At 40.1% G+C, this 27,757-nt stretch overlaps 1 protein-coding gene across 3 annotated transcripts in view; it reads left to right on the top strand.

Annotated features, from left to right (window-relative positions):
- The window catches only part of CDKL4 (cyclin dependent kinase like 4), a 53,753-nt gene extending 26,976 nt beyond the window's left edge, over window positions 1-26,777 (top strand). For all 3 annotated transcript variants that reach the window (XM_043468392.1, XM_043468390.1, XM_043468391.1), the window contains 7 exons: window positions 5,639-5,711; window positions 11,868-11,958; window positions 13,051-13,248; window positions 15,160-15,242; window positions 17,681-17,737; window positions 19,445-19,579; window positions 21,856-26,777. In XM_043468392.1, the coding sequence (XP_043324327.1) occupies window positions 5,639-5,711; window positions 11,868-11,958; window positions 13,051-13,248; window positions 15,160-15,242; window positions 17,681-17,737; window positions 19,445-19,579; window positions 21,856-21,957 (739 nt within the window). In that variant the 3' untranslated portion in view covers window positions 21,958-26,777. The remainder of the gene's footprint in view (window positions 1-5,638; window positions 5,712-11,867; window positions 11,959-13,050; window positions 13,249-15,159; window positions 15,243-17,680; window positions 17,738-19,444; window positions 19,580-21,855) is intronic.
- Window positions 26,778-27,757: the final 980 nt, after the last annotated feature.

The following is a 27,757-nucleotide window of genomic DNA, read 5'->3' as shown; positions in this document are numbered from 1 at the left end:
TGTCCCACATGCTGAAGCAGGGAGCGTCTTCCTTTGAAATGACGTCCTGGTTTCCTAGGAATGATGGGGTCCCTGGGTGACAGAGGCCAGGAAGGAGTACTGCACTTCCAGAAGTTACTATAATAGACAACAGAGCCAGCGCGGTGATCAGAATGATTTGATCTGACCATGGGTTCTCCCACAGAAGATAGATGGGCAGGTCTCTAAGGTTCTTTTCTACATAATCTAGTGACTAGAGGCTTGGCTTCAGCCACCGTAATAGCCCCAGGTGGCGCTAGTGGTAAAGAAAGTGAAGTGAAAGTGAAAGTCACTCAGTCTTTGCGATCCCATGGACTCCATGGAATTCTCCAGGCCAGAATACCAGAGTGGGTAGCCGTTTCCTTCTCTAAGGGGTCTTCCCAACCCAGGGATCGAACCCAGGTCTCCCTCATTGCAGGCAGATTCTTTACCAGCTGAGCCACAAGGGAAGCCCCAGTGGTAAAGAACCCGCCTCCCAGTGCAGGAGATGCGAGAGACACAGGTTCGATCCCTGGGTCAGGAAGATCCCCTGGAGAAGGAAACGGCAACCCACTCCCGTATTCTTGCCTGGAGAATCCCATGGACAGAGGAGCCTGGTGGGCTATGGTTCACAGAGTCGCAAAGAGTTGGACACTACTGAAGTGACTTAGCGCACACGCACACCATAATAGCCAAGACCCAGGGCCTCGTGAAGGAGGCAGTTATCCTTGGGAAATAGCCCTGCATTGACATCTTGTGTATGTACTTAATTCTTGCTCTTAGCCTATCCCCAAATGGTCTGTGGCCATTTATCAGGGTAGTTGTGTATTGGGAAAAGAGAACTATCCAATCTCTCAGGAATTTCTGAATCATGCTCTAAAGTAAAAACTAATCACCAGTAACTTTGAAAGTCCCTGTGGTTCGGCAGTTTTATGGGGATGGGAAGCTTATTGAGAGTCCTCAGTGAAATTTAACCTGAATCCGTCCCATGGTAGTCTTGTCAGGTCCATGAGTTCATTCTTGGAGCTGTTTCCCCATTTCCTAATCAGATAGTGGAAATAGATACACTAGAAAATGCAAAAAGAACCAGTAGGTTCTGAACCAAGGAATGAAGGCAGTTGTGGTAGGAGGAGCTAGTAGAAGTGTCTGGCACCAAATAGAAAACTGAAAGCAATACTGCAGATTTGGGGACAAACACAGGCTTCCCTGATAGCTCAGTTGGTAAAGAATCTGCCTGCAATGCAGGAAACCCCAGTTCAATTCCTGGGTCGGGAAGATCTGCTGGAGAAGGAATAGGCTACCCACTCCAGGATTCTGGCCTGGAGAATTCCGTGGACTGTATAGTCAATGGGGTCACAAAGAGTCAGACACAACTGAGCTTTCACTTTTCATAGATTACTGCTGCCATTAACACTTTGGGGAGACATAGCTGGGAAGTAGATGAGCATGTTGCATGTGATAAATCCTCTCCAACACTCCTGCCTCCCCAAAACTTTGGATTTCTTCCTCTTCATTTTACTAATGAACTTCCAGCATTGCAATTTCATTTGGCACAGGTACCCATCTAGCCCAGGTTCTGATCAACCAGTTCATTAATCAACTCCTCTCACTCCTAGCTGCTCCAAGTAGTTTACTGAACCAGGCTCGGCAGCAAGTGTGCCCATAACTGTTACAATCAGCCCAGTATAAAATCGTGTTTCCTCCTTTCTGGTCCGACACTTCTGAAATCTCTTTCCTCATACATGCTCCAGTAGAGATTAGCAGCATTTTATAGTTCTCTTTGCTGTGCAAATCTTCTCTTCTCTTTGACTTTGTAATAGGCCCTTTGGAACATGCTGAGATCTGACTTTAGTCAAAGTTTGGAGACATTGACGGGTGGCGGGGAAAGGAGGCTTGAGGAGAATTGACAACACCCATGCTATAGAGCTGCCTTGAGTGAGATCATGAGGGGCCCTCCACAAGGCAAGACCGGTCTCCATACCAGTTTGGGGGCTACTTCATGTAAGAAGGGACATTTGGGACTTTCCTAGCGGTCCAGTGGTTTAGACGCCATGCTTCCACTGCAAGAGGTTTGATCCCTAGTCAGGGAACTAAGATCCCACATGCCATGAAGTGTGGCCACAAAGTAAATAAGTAAAAAGGAAGGGATATTTGGCAGGAGGTTAGGATGCTCTTAGTTCCGTGAATACTCCCAAGTGTCGCATTTCATTTCTCAAAGTGTATGTCTCAGTTAATTAACTGAGAAATTAATTAACTTCACATAAATTCAGTCTGTGTTGTCATTTAGCACCCAGCAGGACTATTCTCAGCGTCTGATTTTTTAGTCACTTCTGGGATAATCCCAGTGGTCAATGGAGCGAGTCTTAAAAACACAAGAAATAAGGGCAAGCATTGAAACTTCTGGTTTCCTAACTGTGCCTCGAACCAAAACATCAAAGCCTTACCTAAAGCTATCCTTTTGTTTCCTTCAGTTTTTCCAGCGAAGTGAGAAGCACCCAGCCCAACCCCACTTTTGTTACTTTCCTATGTGTCCCCATTTTGTTTGATCACTTTCTGTCCAACAAAACCCTGCCCTGAATAGGCACTTTATTACAGATGACCACACGTGATTGTGTACATAATTGGTTCCTCACTGGGTATCCATTCACCAGTGTTACAGCCACTTATGGTAATTGGATCCCCCTGCCTTCAGACCCAACCAGTCAGATAGCCTGCCTTCCCAAGGCCTTGACTTTGCTTCCCATGCCCACTTCTGGTGTCCTATTCTGCACAGATCAAGATTCAACAACAGAATTCACTCTAGCCAGTTTAAGCAAAAAGGGATTTATTATAGGGTGTGAGTTTATATAGTTTCTGAGTGTGCCAGCGAAGGAAGCTTAGTTGAGGACCTGTTGGGTACCAGTTACAGTTCGAGGCCCTGGAGCTACAGTAATGGACAAGGTAAAAGAAGCCCTTGCGGAGTTACAAGGCTTTGGAGGAGAGGAAAACCCACTGAGGAGCTAGAGAATTCCTGGTGAGGGGAGTAGGATGGACAGTAAACACAAAGCTTTGGCGGTCTGTTGCGGGAAGAGCAGACGCTAACAGGCCAGAGTGGAGGTCAGTGAGAATGTGGTAGGAGATAAAGGTAGGGGAAAGGGGTTAACAGAAGTGAAATCATTAAGAGGCTGGTAGGCCACGATAAAGTTTGGATTTTATTCTAGGATAACAAGGGTTTACAGAGAAGGGCTTGGTTCATCTTGGGCACTGATAATGAAATTGTTTTCCTCATCAAGTTATATATAAAACTAAAAGATAATGGGCTCTGATGTCAGCACCAGGATTCCCCTGAGTGGCTGAAAGAGCAGCCTCTAGGCAACCCAGTCTGAATTCCCTACCCTGCCAATCTCCCTAACACCTTTGGTTTTGAACCAGGATATCTTGGGGGTTTTTGTTGTTGTTGTTGTTTTTAACATTTAATTAGTTTTGAACCAGGATATCTTGGTTTTTTTTGTTGTTGTTGTTGTTTTTAACATTTAATTAGTTTTGAACCAGGATATCTTGGGTTTTTTTGTTGTTGCTGTTGTTTTTAACATTTAATTAGTTTTCTGTTGTTGTTCAGTTCTTTGCGACCCCCATGGACTGCAGCACACCAGGCACCATCCTTTGTCCTTCACCGTCTCCCAAAGTTTGCTCAAATTCATGCCCATTGAGTCGATGATGCCGTCCAACCATCTCATTCTCTGTCGCCCCCTTCTCCTCCTGCCCTCAGCCTTTCCCAGCATCAGGGTTAGTTACTGGCCACGCCTCACTGCATGTGGGATCTTATTTCCCTGACCAGGGATGGAACCCACGCCTTCTGCTGTGGAAGCATGCTGGACCACCAGGGAAGCCCCCAGGATGTCTCGTTTTTGCTTCCAGACCTTCATGATTATCAATTCTTCTATTATATGTTTGTCATTCATCCACAGTATACGAAGCGTTGCGTATCAGTTGGTTTCTGTGGAAGGTTTTATTTCACCAAATGCTTTGAATAACTACTGAGTGTGGCTGAATAATGTCACAGTGCTCTGTGTTTCTGGAATGAATGTGTGTGAATCTGTGTTCTCTTTGATAACTATCTTTGTAAGATCTGTGGTATTTGTAGTTGTTATTTTGTGTAAATGTTGTTTTGCCTAAAATGGAATCTGCCTTCCTGGAATCTGTGCTCACTAAGGATTCTGTTTTGAACCGAAGCCATGACTCTTTCTGTGAGATGCCCTGAAACAGGACATCAATAGAAAAGTTAGAGGGAATGTAATTGCTGCAATTTATAGAAATGGTTAAACAAAATAGACTAAGTACTCTCAGAATACAAGTTGCCCAGATCCCCCAGTGGAAAATACTCCCCAGTATTTTCCACACAGGAAATCTGCAGAGGCGGGAAGCTCCCAGGCTCCCATTCTCATGGGCTCTTGATTTCTCCCCGCCTCCCTGGCCATGTACCTGCCTGCTTACCAGGCGTAAGTTGCTGTTGATCAGTCACTACCCCGTGGACTGCAGCACACAGGCTTCCCTGTCCTTCACCATCTCCTGGAGTCTGCTCAGATTCATGTCCATTGGGTCAATGATACCATCCAACCATCTCATCCCCTATCATCCCCTTCTCCTCTTGCCCTCAATCTGTCCCAGCATCAGGGTCTTTTCCAGTACGTCAGGTCTTTGAATCAGGCAGCCAAAGTATTTGACCTGCATCTTACCAGGTGTAAGTAACAGTTATAAAAACAACTCTTGCATATGCTTGAGTGTTTACCCCCAACCTGAATTCGATGAATTGAAGGTCACTCTTCACGGATGCCTTTTTTCCTGCAAAACCAGGTCTCAGTTCTACCTGAAGATCATACCTGCAGGATCAAAATATATCATAGATATATGCCTCCCATAGATCCCAGAAGTCCCACTTCTAGAACTTACCTTAAAAAGATTATTGCACAACTGCCATATATAGATGATTGGATATTCACTGAAGCGTTGTTTCTAGAAATGAAACTTGGATCAAACCTAATTGCTTGTCGATGAGGACTTACTAAATTATGATACATCTATATAATGAGATCTTTGGTCACTGAAATAGATGTATGCATATTCTGTATATATGTATCTGTACCTCAATGCATACAATGTTTCTGAAAGAGGCAGGGGAATTTGCCAAGGATGAAATGATTGGCTAGGCAGATATGGGAGAATTCTTCATGGATATTCTTTTAACTTTAAAAATATCAAAGCTTATGAATGCATGTGTTTAATATTAAAGTTAAAAAGTAAATTCAGAAAGAGGAAGAGAACCAGGGATTCCCAAAGGGACAATCACTATAAGTTACAGCAATTATTTTGGGCTAGCAAGATTTGAATGAACATGTTTTATTTCTTTACTTTTCTATATTGTTTGAATTTTCATGTAAAGAGTTAAAAATTTCAAGTTAAAAAGAAAAGTTACATAGCTATAATGAAAAAAGTGGTAAAGCAATTTTCATTAAAACATTTTTTTAAAAGAACATTTCCAAGATTCCCTTTGTACTGCATCCATTGGCTGTGACAAGCCCCACCCATTCCATTTCTATTCCCAGTTCTGCTCCTGAAAACACATCTTAGGAGTTTTCATTTCCTTTTTTATTTTTTTCCCCAGAGTTGCTGATGGAGTGATCAAAAGTGTGTTATGGCAAACACTTCAAGCTCTCAATTTCTGTCATAAACACAACGTAAGTAACATTTCCTAATGTATTTGCTAATTTCTTCATGTCTCTTCTCTCCTAAATGGCTTAGGGGTCTATTTGAAGAGCTAATGATGGAAGGAGAATAAGAACCAGAAGAGCAAAACAAAAGAAAGTTGCAGAATACAAGGAAAAGTAATGCATTATTAATGGATTTTTTGCAATTTCTATAAGAATCAAATTATTCATTCCTTATGAATTAAAAGTTTGTATAAACTTAAATGTTTCCTTTTGCCCCAGTACTAATGATTCCTATGATTATTTTTAAATTGTATTAAAATAAGTTTTCAGAATATCAGTAGCATAACCCTCCATGGCACTTGATTTTCTTTTGTCTTTAATGTCTTTTATACTGTAAAGGTCTCCTTTCCCCTATCTTTTTTTTTCTTTTTTCCATTATTAATTTTTCAGAGCCATGGGTGTCAAAGTTGAGCATGCATCAGAATCACCTGGAGTTCTTGTCAAGACACATTTTGCTGGACCCACGTTCAGAATTTCTGATTCCGTAGGTCTGGGATAAAACCTGAGAATTTGCAATTCTAACAGTTTACCGATTGATACTGAAGCTTCCAGTCCTAGAACTGGAACATGCTTTGACTTCTGTGTTATAGAAATCCTCTTGGCTGGTTGCTTCCTATGTGTTATTTAACTTGTTTTTTTGCCTGTATTTACTGTAAATTGGTGTTTATATCTAGAGGCTTGTCACACTCAGGCTCAGTCTTTTTAGACAGAAAGGCTTCACATATAATACCGTGCACTTCTTACTGTGTCAGCAACCTGAGGCATGATAATGTCTGGCCGTCTTTCCCACTTTTGATTGTCTTAAAATAGATGAGTAGGTTCAAGAGATGTTCACTTGATCCCCTTCTTTAGCACTTTCACTGTCAATCTTTTTTTTAGTTTTAGCATTTAGGGATCATTATTACCTCTCTCCAGTATTTCATTAAGGTTAAAAGGTGGCAATTTTCTAATTCTAATATTCCTTCTGCATTTACTGATTGGAATTCTATGGAGAAGAATTTACCATGGACTCTGGTTACTATAAAGTACAGTAAGATAAATATGTGATTATTCCTTTTAGATGTCAATACTCACAGTGATAAAGTGGTGTCAGCAAGAGTGTCTCTAAGCAACCTCCAAGAGTGAGGGGTTTTGGGGAGGCGTAGGGCATCATTATGATTTTATGTATGCTGTGTGTTTCCATCCTTTGCAGTCATTGTTCTCTCTGATGTTCAGGTTGTCCCATCCTAGGCCAGCGGGAGCTTCTTTAATAAGCCCTTGGGTGCTTTTGCTATAATGATAGCTTGTTTTTTTATTTTTATAAACTTTTGAGTTGGTGCCTACATAAAGGCAGTATTGAGGCAAGGATGCAGACTACCATATGGTCAGTTTTGATGCCAAGAGCAGAATATCTATCCTAGTAATCTAGGATTGCTGAAAAACAGTACACAATCATGGAACTAATTTCCAGTACTTAAGGAAAGCTTCCCTTAGTGTTCAGAAGAAAGTCAGCGAAGGGCTTCCCTGGTGGCTCAGTGGTTAAAGAATCTACCTGCCAGTGCATAAGACATGGGTTCAGTCCCTGATCTGGGAAGATCCCACATGCCAAGGAGCAGCTAAGCCCGGGTACCATAACTATTGAGCCAGTGCTCCAGAGCCAGGAGCCGCAACCACTGAACCCACAAGCCCTAGAGCCTGTGCTCCCCAGCAGGAGAAGCCAGCACGCTGCGGCTAGAGAGTAGGTAGGCCCTGCTCCCCACAACTAGAGAAAAGCCCAGCGTAGCAACGAAGACCCAGTACAGCCAAAAATAAATAAAATTATCTAAAAAAAGAAAGTGAGGTTTTTGTTGTTGTTAGGGTAAGTCAGAAAAGCTTTGACTTTTTATTGATAAAGTATATGGAATACAGAGACATATTGCTCACAAGATACATATTTTTCATGATGCAAATTGTGCTTTCAAATAATTACTGAAGATGATGCAGAATTGCATCCACATCTTTGTTGCTTTCCACCATGCTCTGAGAGGTATTCAAGTTCACCTAAGTGTGGTGCTGGAGTTTTATGGGTAATTAAAATGATTTTTTAAAAATTCTATTTACCATAACTATTTGTGTATTATCCCTGTATAATCAGATTATAAGCTTGAATGCAGTCTCTGTGGCTGATTTATCTTTGTATGTGTCTCTTTAATGCCTGGTCTGGATCTTTTTATATAAAAGGTGCTCAGGAAACATGTGTGGAGTAACTGGATGAGTGTGTGAATGAATGAGTCCATCGGTCACCTTACCTACCTGATGATGACTGACCGTTTAGAGTGAACCCAAGTGTTATTGTAGCTCTGTGCAACTGCCTCCTTTCCTCTGCTGGGAACAACACGTTCTGTACCTTAAACTTTAAAATATTGAAAACCTCCCACTTATAACCCATTATTAAAAATGGATAATTTTTCAGACAAACTATCTTCCTCTGACAAGAAAATTACTTCTGAACTCTGGTTATCCCATTTTTCTTACACTGTGGTAAGTCTTTATGTATCTTTTTAAAATAAACCTATTAGCTGAAACACATGCAAGGGAAAAAAATCTAAATCATATATAAGCTGTTACAATACTACATCTAAAACCTTTATACTCTCCTTATTTTAAAGGAACCCTCATGATACTCTCAAATAGGAAAGGCAGTCCCATCCATGGTGTTGCTGAAGATTCACAGTGACTATCTTTTATCTCCAGAGCGGTGATCCCAGCCAAGGTCATGGTAGTAAGGGATTAAGGCCTTGCTACTCAGAGTGTGGTTGGTGAGGGTCTCCTCAGAGCTTATTAGAAATTCAGACTCTCAGGCTCATTCCAGATCTACTGAGTCAGAATCTGCATATTTAACAAGATCTCCCAGAGGTTCGTGTGCACATTAAATTTTGAGAAGCACTGGACTTAAGAAAATACCTACTCATTTTGTTCTTTTTTTCACCCTATAATATGGCTAGAGTGAGGTAACTAAAGTGACCCTTTGACATCATTATCAACTCATGAATTTTTATATATTTGATGTATCAATTAGAGAAAAATAATATCATGTCTGGGAATTTCCTGGCAGTCCAGTGTTTGGAACTCAGTATTCTCACTGCCGTGGTCCCCGGTTGAATCCCTGGTTGGTGAGCTAGGATCCTATAAGCCGTACAGTATGGTAAAAAGAGAAACAACTCCACATCAAAATGGCAAAATTACGGTGACTTCCAAAATGTGCGTGTGTCTGGCTGTAAGATCCATTATCATCTTGTTGGTATCAGTGTCCTAGTTGTCAAGGAGGAGGTTTCTCTCCTCTCTGATTATGAGTGTCCGTCCATAAGGCTCAAAGAACAACCTTCTCAGATGTCCATTCAGGCTTATGTAAAGAGGCAGCTTCTGTCAGGGAAGTTTCTGGAGATGGTTCTTAGAATTAAGGATCAGGTTTAAAATACCATGGATACCTCTTCCTACGGGCTTGTGAGTCTGTAAAAATGAGATTGTACATCAGCCACCATAACCCAGTTTAAGCAATGTTTGCTAAAAGCTGTGTATGAAACCCAAGTTTATTAAAATGTTTTGATTCCCCTGACTTACAAGTTGCTTGTTCTTTGGTGAAAAATAAGTTGATTGCAAGAGGCATTACAGAGTTTACACTTGAGTGCAGCTTTGCATTGGAGAAAGTGAATGCTGTTTGTCAAAGCATCTTCTGTTCTCCATGCTCTGGTTCTTACTATTCCTGTGATTTTTTTACTCTCTTTTTCTTTTATTCTTTTTTTATTCTTTTATTATTCTTTTATTTATTATTAATTATAATTATATATACTTTTATTATGTTTATATATTATATATAATAAATATATAATATATATATAATTACATATTATTCTTTTATTTATTCTTTCTTTTATTCTTCTTTATTTGTAGCTTCTCTTACCTGTACCTACACTAAATGATTTTTTCTGTTTCTTTGGGACTTGTCAGTACTTCGTTTGCCTTTGTATATATTGGTTGGAAAACAAGTGGCTATAAATTTCACAGGGGTTTGCATATTTCGGTAGGCCACTAGATAGGTAGCCAGAGAAGGCAATGGCACCCCACTCCAGTACTCTTGCCTGGAAAATCCCATGGATGGAGGAGCCTGGTAGGCTGTGGTCCATGGGGTCGCTAAGAGTCGGACACGACTGAGCAACTTCACTTTCACTTTTCACTTTCATGCATTGGAGAAGGAAATGGCAACCCACTCCAGTGTTCTTGCCTGGAGAATCCCAGGGACGGGGGAGCCTTGTGGGCTGCCGTCTATGGGGTCTCAGAGAGTCGGACACAACTGAAGTGACTTAGCAGCAGCAGCAGATAGGTAGCAGTATAAGTCCGTTTACTTGGTAGTACCACACATAATCCAGAAACTTAGAATTTGCTGCAGACTCATCTGAAGGACATAACCTGTTCTTATTAAATCAGTAGCTATTATAGGTGAATATGACTCAGTGTTAATCCAGTTTTCATAAATGTGTTGCCTAAAAGGTAGGATGAAAACTATGTTGGTTTATGTCAGAACAGTGCAGCTTTAAAAATTACTCTCTAAGGCCTTAGGACTTTTAAGAGGCCTTAAAAGGTTTCTTCTAGATGATGGCCGTACAAATGATGAAACAGTTGACAGTAATTGAGACTAAATACAAACAAGCTTGTAGTATGAGTGCCGTTTCTTTTTTTTTTTCATGACCCAGAATTTAGCATTCAACATTTTCTTTTCTTAGATAGCTATTATAAAAGCAAAATTCAAAATCATCAGTTTGAAAGGAGTACTTAAAGGGACTGACATCACAACAGAGAAGTCAGGCAGAGGGAACTGATTGTTGTGGGACTTAATCAGGAGCCCAGCGGTAGCCACCTGCCATCACAGGATCATTGCAAGGATGCAATGTGGAAGTGCTCTGAAAAGTCCAGAGCTCCGTGTGAGGACTGAGTTGTAGAAGAAGAGCAAGAGCGTTTTTAACCTATTTGCTTGTTTGGAGGGAGAATAACCTGGAAAGCTAAAGTTCTGAAGACGAGGGCCTGAGCTGTTTTCTCCTGGGGCATCCACAGCATGCAATAGCCATTTCTGGAATAACAGTGGATGGGGTTCACTCAGCCCACCATCATGCACTCCCCCAGCTTAGCCCTCTCACATCCAGAAAGGAGCATTTGCTTCACTGAGGGTCCTGGGATGATGCAGCAAGTTGCAAGTTCTCCACACGGAGAGGACTCTAAGGGGAGAATGCCTCCCAGTGGTGACCTGGTCTCCCAGGAGCGACTCCATCATGAGGTCATATCTCAAGAAACCTGTTCATGGTTCCAGACTAGCTCACTGTTGAGGATACTCATCTCCTGAGGCTGAATCTTTGGTATATCTTGTTAGTAGGTGGCCATAGGTTCCAGCTGGCCTAGGACAGCTATGGTCTGTTGCCCTCTCGGAATAATTAGCTCCCTTTCACACATCCTGACCAGATGATAAATAAGATGGTCACTCTGATGTTTTCTTTTTGTTATCATTTGAATGTTTTTCCAGTTTCTCAAATCTGTAATGTTTATGCAACCTGAATTGTGATTCTTGGGTGGCAGCCGTTCTTATTAGAGGCACTCTGGGTGTAATCTCATTCAGGGTTTGTTTTTTTTTTAAAGTATAGTTTATTTACAGTGTTGTGTTAATTACTGCCGTACAGTAAAAGGATTCAGTTATACATATACATATATATTCTTTTTTAAAATATTCTTTCCCATTATGGTTTATCATAGGATAGTGACTATAGTTCTCTATGCTATACACTAGGACTTTGTTGTTTCATTCAGGATTCTACCTCTTACTATTCAAATAGGGCTCAGTAAAAAGTGGAAGAAATAATTATATGATACTCCCTTCTCAAAAAAAATTTTTTCAGTTTTCCCATCCAATAATTATTTTAATTTTTTCCCTAGTATAGCAACTTTTTTGTTATGACAAGATTTACAAATGAAAAATTGCCAATTTAAGGTTTTAGAAAAGAAGGAACACCATGTTTGTAACCATAAATAGGCTGTGTTTATCATTGAAACTAATAGTTAATGTTTATTATGCTTTGTTGTTTTGATGACTCAGGGAAATAATTAAATATTTTCTTACAGTGTATTCACAGAGATGTAAAACCTGAAAATATTCTAATAACTAAGCAAGGAATAATCAAGATCTGTGACTTTGGGTTTGCACGAATTCTGAGTAAGTAGCAAGTTTTTTACTGTTATACAATACAGATGATTATGAAATGATATAGTTTAAATTCTTACTTTAGATATTGAATTATGCTAATTGTTATAGTGTTATTATTCAGAAAAGGAAATTTCACTTTTTTAGTCAGTACATTAGTTCATACTTCAGCTCCATCCAATCAACTACAGTTGATTAGCTGTTGAAAGCCACATTTATGTGCTGTGCCCGTAGGAAAGGAAGAGAACTAAAAGATGCGTTTCTGGTCTTCATGCACTTATAATCTGAAGTAAAAGAAACAAACAACTAATGCAAGATGATTGGCAATAAAGTACTAAAGTGAAGAGGCAGATGGTCCCCTGGAGGGAGATACTAACGTGATCTAGAGTGGTTGGGGAAAACTTCATGGAGCTGATGAGACTGGGAGAGTAAACTATAAATTACAGAGAGGATTCAGAGACAGTGCTGAGCAACAAAGAAGTCATCCCAGAGAGAGAGGAACCAAAGGAAAAGGGGGACAGATAATGATCTCCCCCTGAATCTAAAACTGTGCAGCAGGCGGAAACATGTATTAACAACGGACACATTGCAAGGTGGGCGTGCACATAGTCAGCTTATTGATAGGACCCCAACATAGGTGACCTGACATTGCATTGGGAAGCTGGTTTATTCTTGAAGTCACACTACAGAAATTCTCCCTGTGCCCTCACCCTGGTGCTCTCTCTCTGGGATCACATAGATGTTAAATAGCTCAGCTACCTTTGGAAGTTGAATTTTTTTTAAATGAAGTTTAGTTGCTTAGTAGTATTATGTTAATTTCAGGTGTACAATATAGTGATTCAGTGTTTTTACAGATTATACTCCATCATATTGATAGCTTATTACAAGATAATGGTTATAATCTCCTGAACTACACAGTATATCCTTGTTGCTTGCCTATTTTATATTAATAGTATGGAAGGTGAATTTACTCTCTGAGTATACAGTGTAACAGTTCCCTAGGTTAGTGCATCACTGCGTGAACTGTTAGGAGAAGCCTAGCTTCTGAGAATTATTGATGCGGATCTGTTCAGAGAGCCTGACCTGCTCTTGATGCATTTGCAGTTCCAGGAGATGCCTACACTGACTATGTCGCTACAAGATGGTACCGAGCTCCCGAACTTCTTGTGGGGGATACCCAGTATGGTTCTTCAGTCGACATATGGGCTACTGGTTGCGTTTTTGCAGAGCTGCTGACAGGCCAGCCACTCTGGCCTGGAAAATCAGATGTGGACCAACTTTATCTGATAATCAGAACATTGGGTATAAGTTACATTTTATGGCTTACAGAGTTGCTAACTTGTAGTAGAAGTAGTATGTCATTATAATGAACAAGAGCTTTCTGTTGTCTCCAAAGTGCTACTGAGGGCGGCTGTTCTGGACTGTAGCCAAAGCCCAACCCTTTTCTCAATGCATGGAGCCCTAACTCCTCTCAGTGAGGAGTTTTCAGATGCCTCTCCAAGTCAAGTCAATTAGCTGTGGAATAAACTATACATTTACTTTCCTTATCAGGCTAAGATGGGGCTAAGGGTGTGAGTCAGCTGCATAGAGCTTACTCTGAAGACACTCAATCAAATGCAGTTTCTGCTTTTTCCCCCCTTTCCTCTAGCACAGGGATAAGCAAACTTTTTCTACACAGGGCCAAATGGTAAATATTTTAGGTCTTGTAGGCTGTACAGCCTCTATTGCAGCTCTCAACTCTGTTCCTTTATACTTAATATTGACAAATTGCTCTCACACACACCATCTCTTTCAGTCTTAAGAAAAATCCATTAAGGACATAATAACATTTTTCATTGTGCCTGTTTTCACAAATGAGGAAACTGAGGCTCTAGGAGCTTGCATGAATGACCTGAAGTCATACAACTAGTTATTAATAAGTGAAGAACAAGAGTGACTCCAATGCTGTCTTTCATGAGCTTTCATCCCATGTCAGTGTCCTTAGCGCTTGTCCCCTTCCACCTGGTTGGAAGAGGACATAACCCAAAAGACCAGCTGCAAGCTCACACCGTCAGCCTGGATGCGAACAAGGTGGCAAGCCGCACACAAGATGGGTATTTGGTCATCGCTCCCCGTGGCTCTCCTGGCAGCATGGCTGCCCAGCAAGGGAACTGCTGCTGTCTGGTTCCCTGTGGTTCCCACACCTTCTTCTGGAGAATTCCACGGCCTGGGAGATGGGGAGTAGTGTTTCACTACAGGCCACACCTTAAGCTCATGCTGTTTAACTGGTTTCCTATAGAAATTTACATTAGGCAGATATTAGACAGATCTGGGAGAAGGCAATGGCACCCCATTCCAGTACTCTTGCCTGGAAAATCACATGGACGGAGGAGCCTGGTGGGCTGCAGACCATGGGGTCGGTAGGAGTCGGACACGACTGAGCGACTTCCCTTTCACTTTTCACTTTCATGCATTGGAGAAGGAAATGGCAACCCACTCCAGTGTTCTTGCCTGGAGAATCCCAGGGATGGGGGAGCCTGGTGGGCTGCTGTCTATGGGGTCGCACAGAGTCAGACATGACTGAAGCGACTTAACAGCAGCAGACAGATCTGAGTTTGAATCTCAGGCCTATCACCTAATGACTGTGTGACTTGAGACAGGTTATCAAACCTCTGAGCCTCATTCTCTCACTAGGACAGTGGAGGTGAAAAAATTGCAACCATCATGAGATAGTTATAAGATTAAATGAGATCATATGTGTCAAGCTCTCCACACCACTTGCTCACCTCCTCCTCTGATGGCAGCTGAAAGACAGACTGGGGCTTTCCAGGAGGCTCAGTGGGTAAGAAATCCACTCAGTACAGGAGATGTGGGTTCGATCCCTGGGTCAGAAAGATCCCCTGGAGGAGGGCGTGGCAACCCACTCCAGTATTCTTGCCTGGAAAATCACATGGACAGAGGAGCCTAGTGGGCTACAGTCTGCAGGGTCACAAAAAGTCAGACACAACTAAAGTTAACTGAGCAGACACGCACACGTGACAGTGCAAGCCACATGTGGCAAAGAGAGTTGGCAGCACTGATCTTGCCTGAGGAGGCACAGTTTTTGCGGGGACCAATTTCTCCCAAATCAGGCTCAGTATTTCTTTTATCTCTGGACCTCGGAAATTAACTGTTGAAGCATGATGCTGTTTTTAACTAAATTAATCATGAGTTATGTGGTTTGTATTTTTACAGGAAAGCTAATCCCAAGACATCAGTCTATCTTTAAAAGTAACCAGTTTTTCCATGGCATCAGTATTCCTGAACCAGAAGATATGGTAAATTGCTCGATTTTGGTGTTTTGCTCTTTGTGTTGCTACTTTCTTTAAAGGGGTGGTTGTTTCTCTTTTAATATTTGTGCTTTGGACTCCTGTCCTCCTTATGACACTCTGACACAGGTCGAATAAACCATGTAAAAACTACATAAAATGAACCAGGAGAAGGCTTTAAAAGTTTTCTTACCCTATCTATTCAAAGATTAATTTAACTTTAAATGTGAAGTGAAAGTATATTTCTTTCCTTCATAAATATGGTGATCCTTTTAATCAAAACACTCAAGTACCTTTCCCTGAAATAATTATAAAATAATTATTTTCTCATAAAAAGTACTTTCTGTAGTTATATTTATTTTGAGAAACAAATGCATTCTCTATTTTTTCAGCTTCTGAAACCTCAATACAAACCATCTTTTTATCACATGTATTTTCACATAGAAGATCATTCCACAAAATGATCTTTACTGTATTGAAATCAAAACTGCAAACCCCAGTAATCAACTCTACACCCTCGCTGTGGTCTTTGCCTTTCTTTGGGAATCTGTCAATGACTACCCAACCTTCTTACTCTCTGTAGTCATTGATTTCTTATCTGTGTTACTCCATGTGGTCTGTTGCTAAGTTTCATGTCCGACTCTGCAATCCCATGGACTGCAGGATGTCAGGCTTCCCTGTCCTTCACTATCTCCCAGAGTTTGCTCAAACTCATGTCCGTTGAGTCAGTGATGCCATCCAACCATCTCATCTTCTGTGGCCCCTTCTCCTCCTGCCCTCCGTCTTTCCCAGCATGAGGGTCTTTTCCAGTCAGTCGGCTCTTTGCATCAGGTGGCCAAAGTATTGGAGCTTCATCTTCAACATTAGCTCTTCCAGTGAATATTCAGGGTTGATTTCCTTTAGGATGGACTGGTTGGATCTCCCTGCAGTCCAAGGGACTCTCAAGAGTCTTCTCCAGCACCACAGTTTGAAAGCATCAATTCTTTGGCACTCAGCCTTCTTTATGGTCCAGCTCTCACATCTGTACATGACTACTGGAAAAATCATAGCATTGATTATATGGACCTTGCTCGGCCAGTTGATGTCTCTGCTTTTTAATACATTGTCTAGGTTTGTCCAAGCTTTTCTTCCACGGAGCAAGCATCTTTTCATTTCGTGGCTGCAGTCACCATCTGCAGTGGTTTTGGAGCCCAAGAAAATAAAATCTATCACTGCTTCCACTTTCTTTTCCATCTAGTGCCATGAAGTGATGGAACTGGTTGCCATGATCTTAGTTTTTTGAATGTTGAGTTTTAACCCAGCTTTATTCTGCCTATACAATGAAAGGACCATCAGGGGAGGCTTGTGCCCTACTCCCGATGTGTTGAAGACAGTGATGTGGAGGAAGGGAGAATCTGTTAAGCCGGGTCATATTGACGGCACCTGTGAGCCATTGGGTTCAAGGGGTCCTGGCTTCTTTAAACACCTGTTCATCTTAAGTTTATTTCATATAATACCTTGATTTATATACTGGGCTTCTTTTTTATTGTGTTTGTTAAGACTCTTAACACATATAATGAAAGGTTAAATGTTGAATTACAAGTATAGAGGTTGAATTAAAAATAATGTTCATAAAACATATTTAGTTTAAAGACTAAAATACAGTAGTTCCCTGGTAGTGCAGTGAATAAGAACCTGCATGCCAATGCAGGAGACATGGGTTCAGTCCCTGGTCTGGGGAGATGCCACGTGCCTCTCGGCAGGTAAGCCAGAGCTCCACAGCTACTGAGCCCATGAGCCTCAACGACTGAGCCTGCGTGCCCAGAGCCCATGCTCCACAATGAGAGAAGCCACCGCAGTGAGAAGCCTGGGCACTGCAGCAAAGAGCAGCCCCCACTTGCTGCAACTAGAGAAAGCCCCCGCAAAGCAACGAAGACCCAGCACAGCCAAAAGAAAATGACTAAAAGACAACAAATTCACATGTACCTGCTGCCTAGTTAAGGAAGGAGAATGACGCCATTAACTTGGAAGCTTCACCCTCCCCATGTACCCTTCCTCAGCCCCATTCTCTCCCTTGCTTGCTGTTTTGAGTTTTGCATTCATCATTCCTTTGCTTTCTGTAGTGCTCTTATTCATGCAGTTGAGTGTATTTTCATTAATGTTCAAAGCACCCCTATAAGTAGATTAAGGATCCCTCTAAGTAGATATTATGGTACTGAAGGGGACATTTAGAATGAACATTTACCAAACACCAACTGCAAGACATTGTAAAATTAAGAAAATAACTTCAGCTTTTTTCATTACACTGTAGTATAAAATCATGTAAAAATATGATTTTAAAAAATCTTTGAAAGGAATTATATAACCTACTAAGGGGCTTTCTCCAAAGTATTCTTAATACTAATATATTTTAAATATCTGTTACTTTGTTGTTACATAACATTGAAATGCTTTACTCTGTTTTTTAGGAAACTCTCGAAGAAAAGTTCTCAGATGTTTATCCTGTGGCTTTGAATTTCATGAAGGTACCTAAAAATCAATTTTAACCATATTGACTGCAAATCATAATGACTGAAGCTGGTAACTCTGGGATGGGTGGACAGGTCAAATAATGCCAATGTAAAAATGTGGTCATTGAAACTATTAAAGAACTGTAAAATAATTACAATTAAAGGAACATCAGTGGTTTAAACACTAAATCTTTCCAACATAACCTTTAAAATTAGTAGACAGTGAAAGAGAATAATTACAGCTGTGATGAACACCATGCTTCTTTTGTATTTATTAGGAAATTTGACAGTTAAGTCTGTGTATTCAGACTATGGAAATTTATGAGAATGAATGTATTCCTTTTAAGTTAGAAGATCAAGAACTATGCTATCCAATAGGGTGGCCACTGGCCATGTTACTACTGAGCAGTTGAACTATGGCTGATTAGAATTGAGATGTTCTATATTTCTATGAAAATTACTTTTTAAAAATATAAACTATTTCATTAATAATTTTAAAAATATTACATGTTGAACTGATAACCTTTAGATACACTGGGTTCACTAAAATTCTAAATTGCTTTTTAAATAAATCAGTAGAAGATCAGGCAAAATCAGAACTAGGTAGACACCGAATATAGCCCCTGTACCAGGGTCAAAGAAAGAACAAGTTCTAATAAAAAAGCAGAAGAAGCTCCTCTATGACCAGTCTGCCATTCTTGCTTGACCAGCTGAGACCATGCGAGAAAGTGTGACTCTTCCCTTCACCATGGCTACTGAAAGCCTTTAATGGGGCAGGGATGGAGATACTAGTATGAGTATCTATCTTTAATGACCAATTAAGTCATATTTATAGCAATGGCTTCCATACCACTCATCAGAATGACTACTCATCAGAATGAGCTATTTAAAAATACACATTCCAGTAAATAACCTCAGATTTACAGAAGCAGAATCTCTATGAATAGGACCTTGGAGTTTACATCTTTAAGCCTCTCCCTAGGTGATTATGATGAACACCATAGTTTGAAACTCTTCTGATCTAGGAAGTGGAGCCATCAGAGTGACCTAGAGTCAACTGTGCAGACGAGCCTTTGTGCTGGTGCTGGCCACTGCCCAGGCGCTATCCAGCGTGCTGGCTTCCTTCAGCCTGGGTCCTCCTGAGACCAGGAGCCCCACGCCTCTGAACTCTTAGATTGCCCTTACCACTGCTCCACTGGACCTCACCTGCTTTCTGCCTCTCACTGCTCTAACCCAGCATTTCGCAGATCCTGTCCTGGAAGTCTAATTCCCCAACTTTGTTGACTTGTTAAACACAGATTGAAAAAAAAAAAAAAAAAGCCCGCAGATTGCTTGGCCCTACCCCCATGGCATTTGTTTCAGTAGATTTGAGGTTGGACCAAGAAATTTGTATTTCTAGCAGTTTCCAGGTGATGCTGACGTAGCTGGCCTAGGGACCACATTTTGTGAATTTCTACAAACGATTTGCCTTACAAGTGACAGACACCTGACCTACCCTTCGAAACATTGACTGTGCATCAAGTCTGCCCTCAAAAGACTTTGAATTGGCAAAAGAAGAGCAATTCTAGCTATTAACAAGTTTCAAGTTCTGGATACTATACAAACTTGAAGATTTTCTAAACTTGTGTTTGCTCTACCAAATTATTATTCAGAGTTTTAGGGTACAGTAACAAAACAGGCTCCTCTTTTTAATATCTTCTTTGCTCTTCCCGTCTTCCAAAGGAGTGTCTGAAGATGAACCCAGATGACAGATTAACCTGTGCCCAACTCCTGGAGAGCCCCTACTTTGATTCTTTTCAAGAGGACCAAATTAAAAGAAAAGCACGTAATGAAGGAAGAAACAGAAGACGTCAGCAGGTAGCTCAGTTCCAAAGTTAAAGTGCTATAAAAATGATTATTTTCCTTCTCTACCTTTCAAAGTGAGACTAGGCGGGCACCAAGATCTTTTCTTTGCATTGGTTTAGTTGTATTTGTTTGTGTAATAGAAATTGTGATTGATGTAATAAAACCATAAAACTGAAAGTTTCCAGATTGCCGCAAAGTCTTATTCCAAGTATACTTAAAGTTATTGCACAGTTCTTTTGTTACACTATTGGATATCCTCCCCACCAAGTCATGTACCCGAACCACAAGAGTTTCATACAGCTAAGCCCTGATTACAGCTGAACCGAGTTTGACGGGCATTATGGAAGAATCCTTGTACCTTTCTGTAGCCTCCATGTGTACAATAAGAAACTTGACTTTTCTGTTCTTTCACCCATGGCAGGCACCTTAGTCTGCCTTTCCTAGGCTTTTCCTGGTAGCCAAAGACAAGCTCTGGACAGATACAAAAAGATGAAACTCAGATATCTGAGAACCAAATCCTGTCCTAAAATGTGCCAATATTATAGATTAATATGGTGAATATAAAGATGGATGTTGATTCTATGGCTTATTAGGCAACTACCATTTACTTGCTTTCAGACAACTTTGGAAACATAAACTCCATGGAAGTAGGTTTCTTTGGATTTAGATTTCTTTTCCCCCTCACCTGCATCCCCAGCACCTAAAACAATATCTGTCACATCGAACATACTTAATAAATAGTATTCAAATAAATAGTGGGTAACTACTCCCTTCTCCAGGGGATCTTCCTGACCCAGGGATTGAACCCAAGTCTCCTGCTTTGTAGACAGATTCTTTACCATCTGAGTCACCAGGGAAGCCCAGTAAGTAGGTAAACATTGCTTATTGATAAGTCAAGATGATGTTTCCATTTCTCAGAAAAGTGACAACCATCACATTTTGCGTTTGCTCAGTTCTCCACCTCTGACCTACTTTCCTGTTCACCTATCTTCGCATTAGCATCTTTGCCATAAAGGAAAAAAGTAGTCTCTTTCAATAGTTAAAATAGAAGTTTTTTGGGAAAGAAGGGTCAAACTAATCAGTAAAATGAAATGTTAAGATGATGTCTGTGTATCCCAAATCTTTATCCAAGATAAAAATCCAAATTGTTCTTACATAGGCCCTGTAACTGTTCAAGTTACGTGTTTGCAAGTTCAAGCCCAATGCAGTTTACTTAACCAAAACATTAGGGTTTGTTCAAATTTTAAATACAGTGTGAATTGTGTGTAAGAACACTGTCCCCTCCAAACCGTCTCACCAGCTCCTGGACCTTTGCCCTGCGAGAGGGGATGGGCACGCTCCACCCTGCCTCTTGGTCCCCGACCACTTTCCATGCGCTCGCCCCCAGGTGGGTGGGGATGCTGCTGGCCTTTGACATCTCCAGTTCACAGCTGCGCCGCCCTTTCAATACTTCGTAACTCAGCTGATACTGATTAGGGACTTCACAAAAGCCCTTCCCAAAGACACAGGACAACAAAAGGGAAAGAAACACCTAGAGCAGCATGCATCTAGAGAATTTCATTTACGAAGATGATGTCATGTTCTCTGTCCTAGCCAGCTGCAGCCTGTCCATCTCGTGTGGTAGCCCCTCCAGAGCTCCCCTCACCAGACCGTGCCTAACCATCTCCCTCCATCAGGTGGAGACGGAGAAGGCCCAGGGGCAGCCTGGCACACCAGAAGGCCCTAGAGAGCAAGGCCAAGAGAAAGACAGAGATGTCTTCCAAATTTTTATTTTCTTTCTGAGCACACATCTTTTTCTTAGACATCTTACCATATCAGAAAATAAAGTTTCTGTATCTCTGAGTGATTGACCAACAATCTCATTAAGTCTAAATATTGTTTAAAGTTGATAGTAAGAAGAGATTTTAAATCTTTGCTGTTCTGCCAATATCCTAAAATTAATAATCTGAAGTTAAAAATCTGAGATGGGTAAAATGTAGACTCTTGCACTTGTTGTTTAATAGCTGGTGGGAAGTTTTCTTTTAAACCCTGACCAGATACTCAGAAATGAATTCATTGAAACAGTTCATAGTACATCCCTGAGTATCCTAGAATGAATAATATAAACTAATTTTCAAGTATCAGAGAACCACAATTTTTGGATAAGTAACTGTTTAATTTTTTAAATTGATGTCTTTTGACATCTTTGTACTGTATGTATCCTTTTGTTTTACCACCTTGAAATCAAACTATACCAATAGGAATTGTTTTCAATTTACTTTCTTATTTTTGTCTTGTTCTGCTATTAGAATCAACTGTTGCCTCTCATACCAGGAAGCCACATCTCCCCCACACCTGATGGAAGAAAACAAGTCCTCCAGTTAAAATTTGATCATCTTCCAAACATTTAGTTCTTTCAAGAGGAAAGTAATTTAATACGTATACACATTTTTGTACCAGAGAGATAGGGAGTCTCAGTGTTTCAGATGCAAATGAGCCATATGAAAATTAAGATGCTTTCTAGAATTGTTTTGCTCTGATCATTACTGATTCCTCTGCCTGTGTTTTTCACATGCCAAGTTTATCTTTTAGAACATTTTCTATAAATGTTAACAGCGTTTGAAACTGCACATATGGAGGAGAGATTTTCGATTTTATCAGAGCAGCCCCTCTTGAAGCAACTTGTATTGAGAATTTGTGAGCTTATCCTTTGATTTATGAAAAAGATTTACATATACCATCTTGCTTCAGCTGACCACATACAGGCTTAGAACAATATCAGATAGCTTGCCTCGCCATTGTTTGTGTAAGGAATGGCATTATATTTCTGCATTTTAATTCGCTCTTGTTTCAACCAGGTCTGTTGAGTTAATCCTGGTATTTTATTCTGTGTTTTTATATTGGTGTAGGAAGGGAACCTTGAAATGTCATCCAGGTTTATCCCTTAATTCCAGGGCAGACTCTACTTTCTCTGTCTCATAAGACATTGACAATTCTATTTTTAAAGCTAGCTAGAGAACATGCCGTACATTTACATAGAAAATAGTGGATGAACTGCGAGGAATTACCATCCTTGTGACATCACGCCCTAGCATACCTGACTGCTGAGCCTTTGGCTGTCCTTTGGTGCATCACAGCTCCTTATCCTTTTCTCCTCCTGATTAAGCCATCCCAGTACCTAAACCTATCCTCCTGGGTGTATTTTCTAAACATCTCGTTGTCAACAGTCTTTTCCAAACATTTGCATCCACACGCTCTATAAACTTGTCTAGCCCTACACCTGGGCATCATGGTCAGGTCAAGTTTGTAAACACTTCTGAGAGCAGGAAGATTATCATTCAGTTAACTTCATTTTGTGTCTCTTGTCAAAAAAAGACACAAACAAACAAAACACCTCAATAAGTGAGTTGAATTTATGTTGGGACGTTTTCCCGAGTAAACTTGACACACATACATACTTATGTGTAAATATATATTTATAATTATAAATTTTGAAGCATCAGAGTAGATCCCTTTTATCCTGGACATCTAAAAATGGTATAGACAATTCGAAAGTACTTTTAGTTTGCTAGTAAAGAACTCATGTAAAATAATAGCATGAGGAAAAAATAAATAAAAATAATAGCATGAGGCTGTCTATCACTGACTGACATAAAGGCACAAAATAATGGCATCTTTATCAATAAATATTAAGATTATTTCATTAACTTTTTTCTGCTTCTGGGTCTGGCATGCATACCTGAACATTGTTAAATTTTGCAAATACACCTAATTCCAGAAATTCTTTGTATTTGACACTGAGACACCAAGCATAAACTGTTATTAAGGAAGCACAGTTCCACCTCATGGTCATCTCTAAAAGTCTGCTGCACATATAAACATGGCTCTATGAACTTTCAGAGAATCCCATTCAGTTACTTGGGTACATCTCTTTATTAAGGAGTTATGACATCTAAACTATAGTTCTTTGCTCACTAAAGATATTTGAGGTGGGCTTATTTGACCATTTAATATTCTTGGTGTGAATATAGCCTGCTTAGGATCTTCTTTATTTTCATTTTATTATCAGAATGTGTCTCTTCAGACTTTTTGCATTTTTAGTAGGATGATACCACAGGTACAAGAACAATGAGGAATAAAAGATAAAAGCAACATTGATGAAAGATTTATTTTTAGCTTTCATAGTGGGTTTTTTTTTAATCATTTAAGCCTTCTTATTGCCAAACCACTCATGATGCTCAGGCTCACCTAAATGTGAGCTTCGTGCAGAAATTAAGACAGCGTAAGACCCCATTATCCATTTTATAATTGTGCTTCAAACAACAGTGGAGTTTTGGGCAGAGGTTGGTTGGATAATTGTCTTCCCTTAATTTTTGCTTACATTTAAGAATCCATTTAAACTAGCATCTCTGTCTCCATTCTGTTCCTGAGACAAATTCATCATTTAGGTATCATGGGGGAGAAGAGAGGTGAAAGCATCTAATGCTTAGAAAAATGTTCCAGTGTAGTCATATTACCTTGAAGAAAAGGAATCTTCTGATGGACATTTGCATGCTTATCTCTCCCTGGCTGGCCCAGACCACAGAGCATCTCAGATGCCTGGGTCGCTCAGGGGCACACATCTAGAATTGCGACTCTCTACAGAGTGTGGATTTCTCACCTCCGTACTTTGCAGGTTCCCTCGCATTTCTCAGCTGCATGGGAGACAGCTGTACTTCTGCCCAGATTAAGTAATGACTTTTGTAAAAGTTCTCCTCAGCAAATAGGCTTGCTCTTTGCAGAAGCCCACGTGATTCTATAACCACACGTTTCCTTTTACAGCCTTGCATGCTTTCTGGCTTACCTGGGGCATGTCTCACCCATGCCAACTGCCAGGCTTTCTAATTTACTTATAGAGCTCTTTCCCAGGGCTGTCCAAATACGACACCGTCATGGTGAGTGGCACCATCTGAATACTCCTTTTCCTCCACGTCAGTGTGACCTCTTGGCGCCCCGGTTTTCCCACGCTTTCCACACACATATACCTGAGACTCTCCAAGTTGCTCTCTTTCTTTCTTTCTTTTTTCTTTCTTTTTCCTTCCTCCCTTCCTTCTCTTTCATTCTTCTTTCTCTCCTTCCTTTCTCAGGGCACTTGACAGTTACAAATGCAGACCTTATTTATTCTTAGTGCTGCTGCTGCTTCAGGGAAGAAGAACGTATAATACATAATATAGAGAGAGGACATCAGCCCCGTAGGCCTCTTTGCTTGGACTCTGTCTTTAGTCCCCATTTTGGTCCTGATGATATATCCATGCATTTGTTCTGACTTGCTCCAACCACAAAGCCCTTGAGGGGGTCACTTTTTAAAGATTGTTTTAACAAGACTGAACCACTGAAAAGTGGTATTCAAGAGGCAGCGGTCAGATGCTTTGGATTAGGGAGGTGACTGAGTGAAGGGGAACAGCAGAGTGCAGGGATGAGGAAGTGAGCAGAGACAGTGTCCCTCTGCTAAGGAGCTGTCTCACTGCCCTTTAGTGCTCTTGCAGGTTCCCCAAACTACAGGACAGAAGAAAATTAATATGTTCTTTTTAATAAGATGAAAAATTTTCAGTGCCGAACATGTTGTAAGGTCCTTGTTCATACTTGCCGTAGAATTATGGTTTTTTTAAAAGGTGGCACTTTCTTTGTCATTTGTTACCACCAGCGATTTCCAATCCTGGTTTTGGAACAACTTGAATGGCACAGAATTCTCCAAAAAATATAAGTATATATTTTAAATTAAAACATACTACCAAAATAGGAATGATCCTAAAACTCCACAAACAGTAGAATCTTGGAAAATTGGAGTACTAGTGTAAGGTAATAGAGAAATCACAAGTATACAGATTTTAATGCATATAGTTAAGACGTTAAGATGTCACTGAGACATTAACACTTGCAAGTTAAAGTAGTATTCTGGGTATATATGTGTGTTTGTTTTCTACTAGAATCGTTAACTCAACAACGTCATTCTTGTTTTGACAGAAGATGAAAAGTCATCAAGAGTGGTGGTTTAGAGAATAATAGGAATACCATTTGGTCTGGAAGTTAGGACACTGGTTCTAGGTCTGTGTAGCCTTGTCACAATATGTAACTTTCTTTTGCCTTCATTTTCTCATTTGTAAAATAAGAAAGTGGATAAATGAGATAATGTGTTAGGCTCCCCTTCAGCTCTAAGCTTCTGTGATTTTCTGTAGCGCGTGGTATTTGTGTCTTGGACTTATCTTCCACCAAAATAGTCTTTCTAGAAACTGTTTAACAATATCAAAACACATTTTGCTCTTTATGATTTAGCCAGGAGCAAGGAGATCTCCCTCTTTCTCTCTCTCACCTGCTTTCTTTCATACTCACACAAACACACACACACCACCCCCTGCTAGTCCTATCAACTGAATAGCAGTTTGCAGACAACCACCTAACGGAGGTCAATTTGAGAAACAAAATTAAATTTTAAAGCTAATTATCACTGGATTTTTTTAATTAATGTAAATCAAACAGGTGTGCTTTCAAAATGCAGAGTAATATATAATCATTCTTTGCTGTTTTAATCTAATTAGCTTGGAAATGACATATGCTGTGAAATACTAATTTAAGATATCCATTAAGGCAAAGAACATTCAGTACATTTCTAACTTCAGTAAAACTTTTGGTAGTTTCAGTAAATGATAACTTAATGGAATTCTACAAATAGAGCCGAATTTTATCTGTTTTATATTTCAGCCGCAGGGACACAGGCTCAGTCAACCTTATATTTAACTTATCCTTAAAGCTTATAATCAAGCCAAGAATTTGTTATCCTGTTTAACAGGCATATAAATGACTTGTATTTATAAAGTTACAATTCTTCTTTTCTGTCCTGAATACTAGTCACTGACTGTATGTCTGTATATTGTTACTTTGAAGATGTTGTGTGTCTACTTATGATTTTAGGACATGTTTGTATAAAGGCAGGTCTGCTTCAAACCACATGAACTTATAGCTGTGATTCAATTAGTATTTGATAGTTAGCATAATGACAATTTATACTTCTAGATCTAATGTACTGCAAACAGTTTTAGTTGTATTATGTTAAATATACATAATATTTTTTTATTTATCTTAAGATATTTGTAAAACCTAAGAATGGGATTAAAAACTTTGGTGACTTTATATTCAAATATATCACTTAACCTGAATATGCTCTTTAGCTTGTTTTAATAAAAGTTAGAACTATTTCTGTCTCCTAATTTTTGTTCAACTCAGCTATTAGTCCATTGACTATTACTTTGTATTTAAGTTAGAAAAACTGTCATCTTCATATATTAATTCCAGAATTTGTTATTTAATTTCCTATCAGTTGGAATATCTGAATAGCTGATGTAGCAAACTGTTCCTTTTTTTGCCTGGGGCTGGGAATTTTTACAAATGGAAAAACTAGCAATAACTTTTCCAGTCTGACTGGCTTGATGTTTATCTCTGAGAACATCTTTACAACTTTACTTTGAGGCTCTAAGATTCTTTTTCCTTCAGTTCAAATATTTCTCTGGCCCTTTACGATACTTAAGCTGCAAGATGTTCTTGTATCTTCAAGCCCAAGCTAGTTTCTGTTGTAAGTTTAAAAACACAAAAAGGCTCAAGACCAAACTTAGACTAATGATCAGAGAGAAAAACAGTTGATAAAATAATGGAAGAATCACTATTTAAATATACTTCAATTCTTTTATTTTTTTCTGAACTAACCTTTCTGCTTTCATTAGTTTTAATCGTACTTATGTAAAAAGAGGGTGGTCAGTTATTTCCAATGGTAGCTGCAACAATTTCTCTCAACCTACCTCGGTTTTACCATGACACTTTCCACTCCTCTTATCAAGAGATGAAGTCTCCCTCCCTCTCCTCATCTTATGACCTGTGTCTTCCATAGATGTCCTGTGCCATTTCTGGGCTTAGCCCTTGAAAGGTCTGGCAGCTTCTTCCCCAGACAGAGAAGTCTGCCGTTTCTCTCTGGGGTAGCCAGCCTCCATGCTGTAAAGAAGCTTGAGCTAGATACAGCTAAATAAAATACCACATGGAGAGGAAGAGGCTGCTGGAGGAGCACCAAGGGAGCCAGTCATGTGAGTGAAGCCTTCCGGGACTTTCCAACTCAGTGTAGCCGCCAGCTGAATGTCCCCACATCAGCGTCCTAGCCAGCGTCAGGTAGAACAGAATAACTGCCCA

The sequence above is a fragment of the Cervus canadensis genome, chromosome 5, assembly GCF_019320065.1.
Source record: "Cervus canadensis isolate Bull #8, Minnesota chromosome 5, ASM1932006v1, whole genome shotgun sequence".
Classification (NCBI taxonomy): domain Eukaryota; kingdom Metazoa; phylum Chordata; class Mammalia; order Artiodactyla; family Cervidae; genus Cervus; species Cervus canadensis.
The sequence above is the reverse complement of the archived record's forward strand: the minus strand, read 5'-3'. Positions and strand labels throughout refer to the sequence as shown.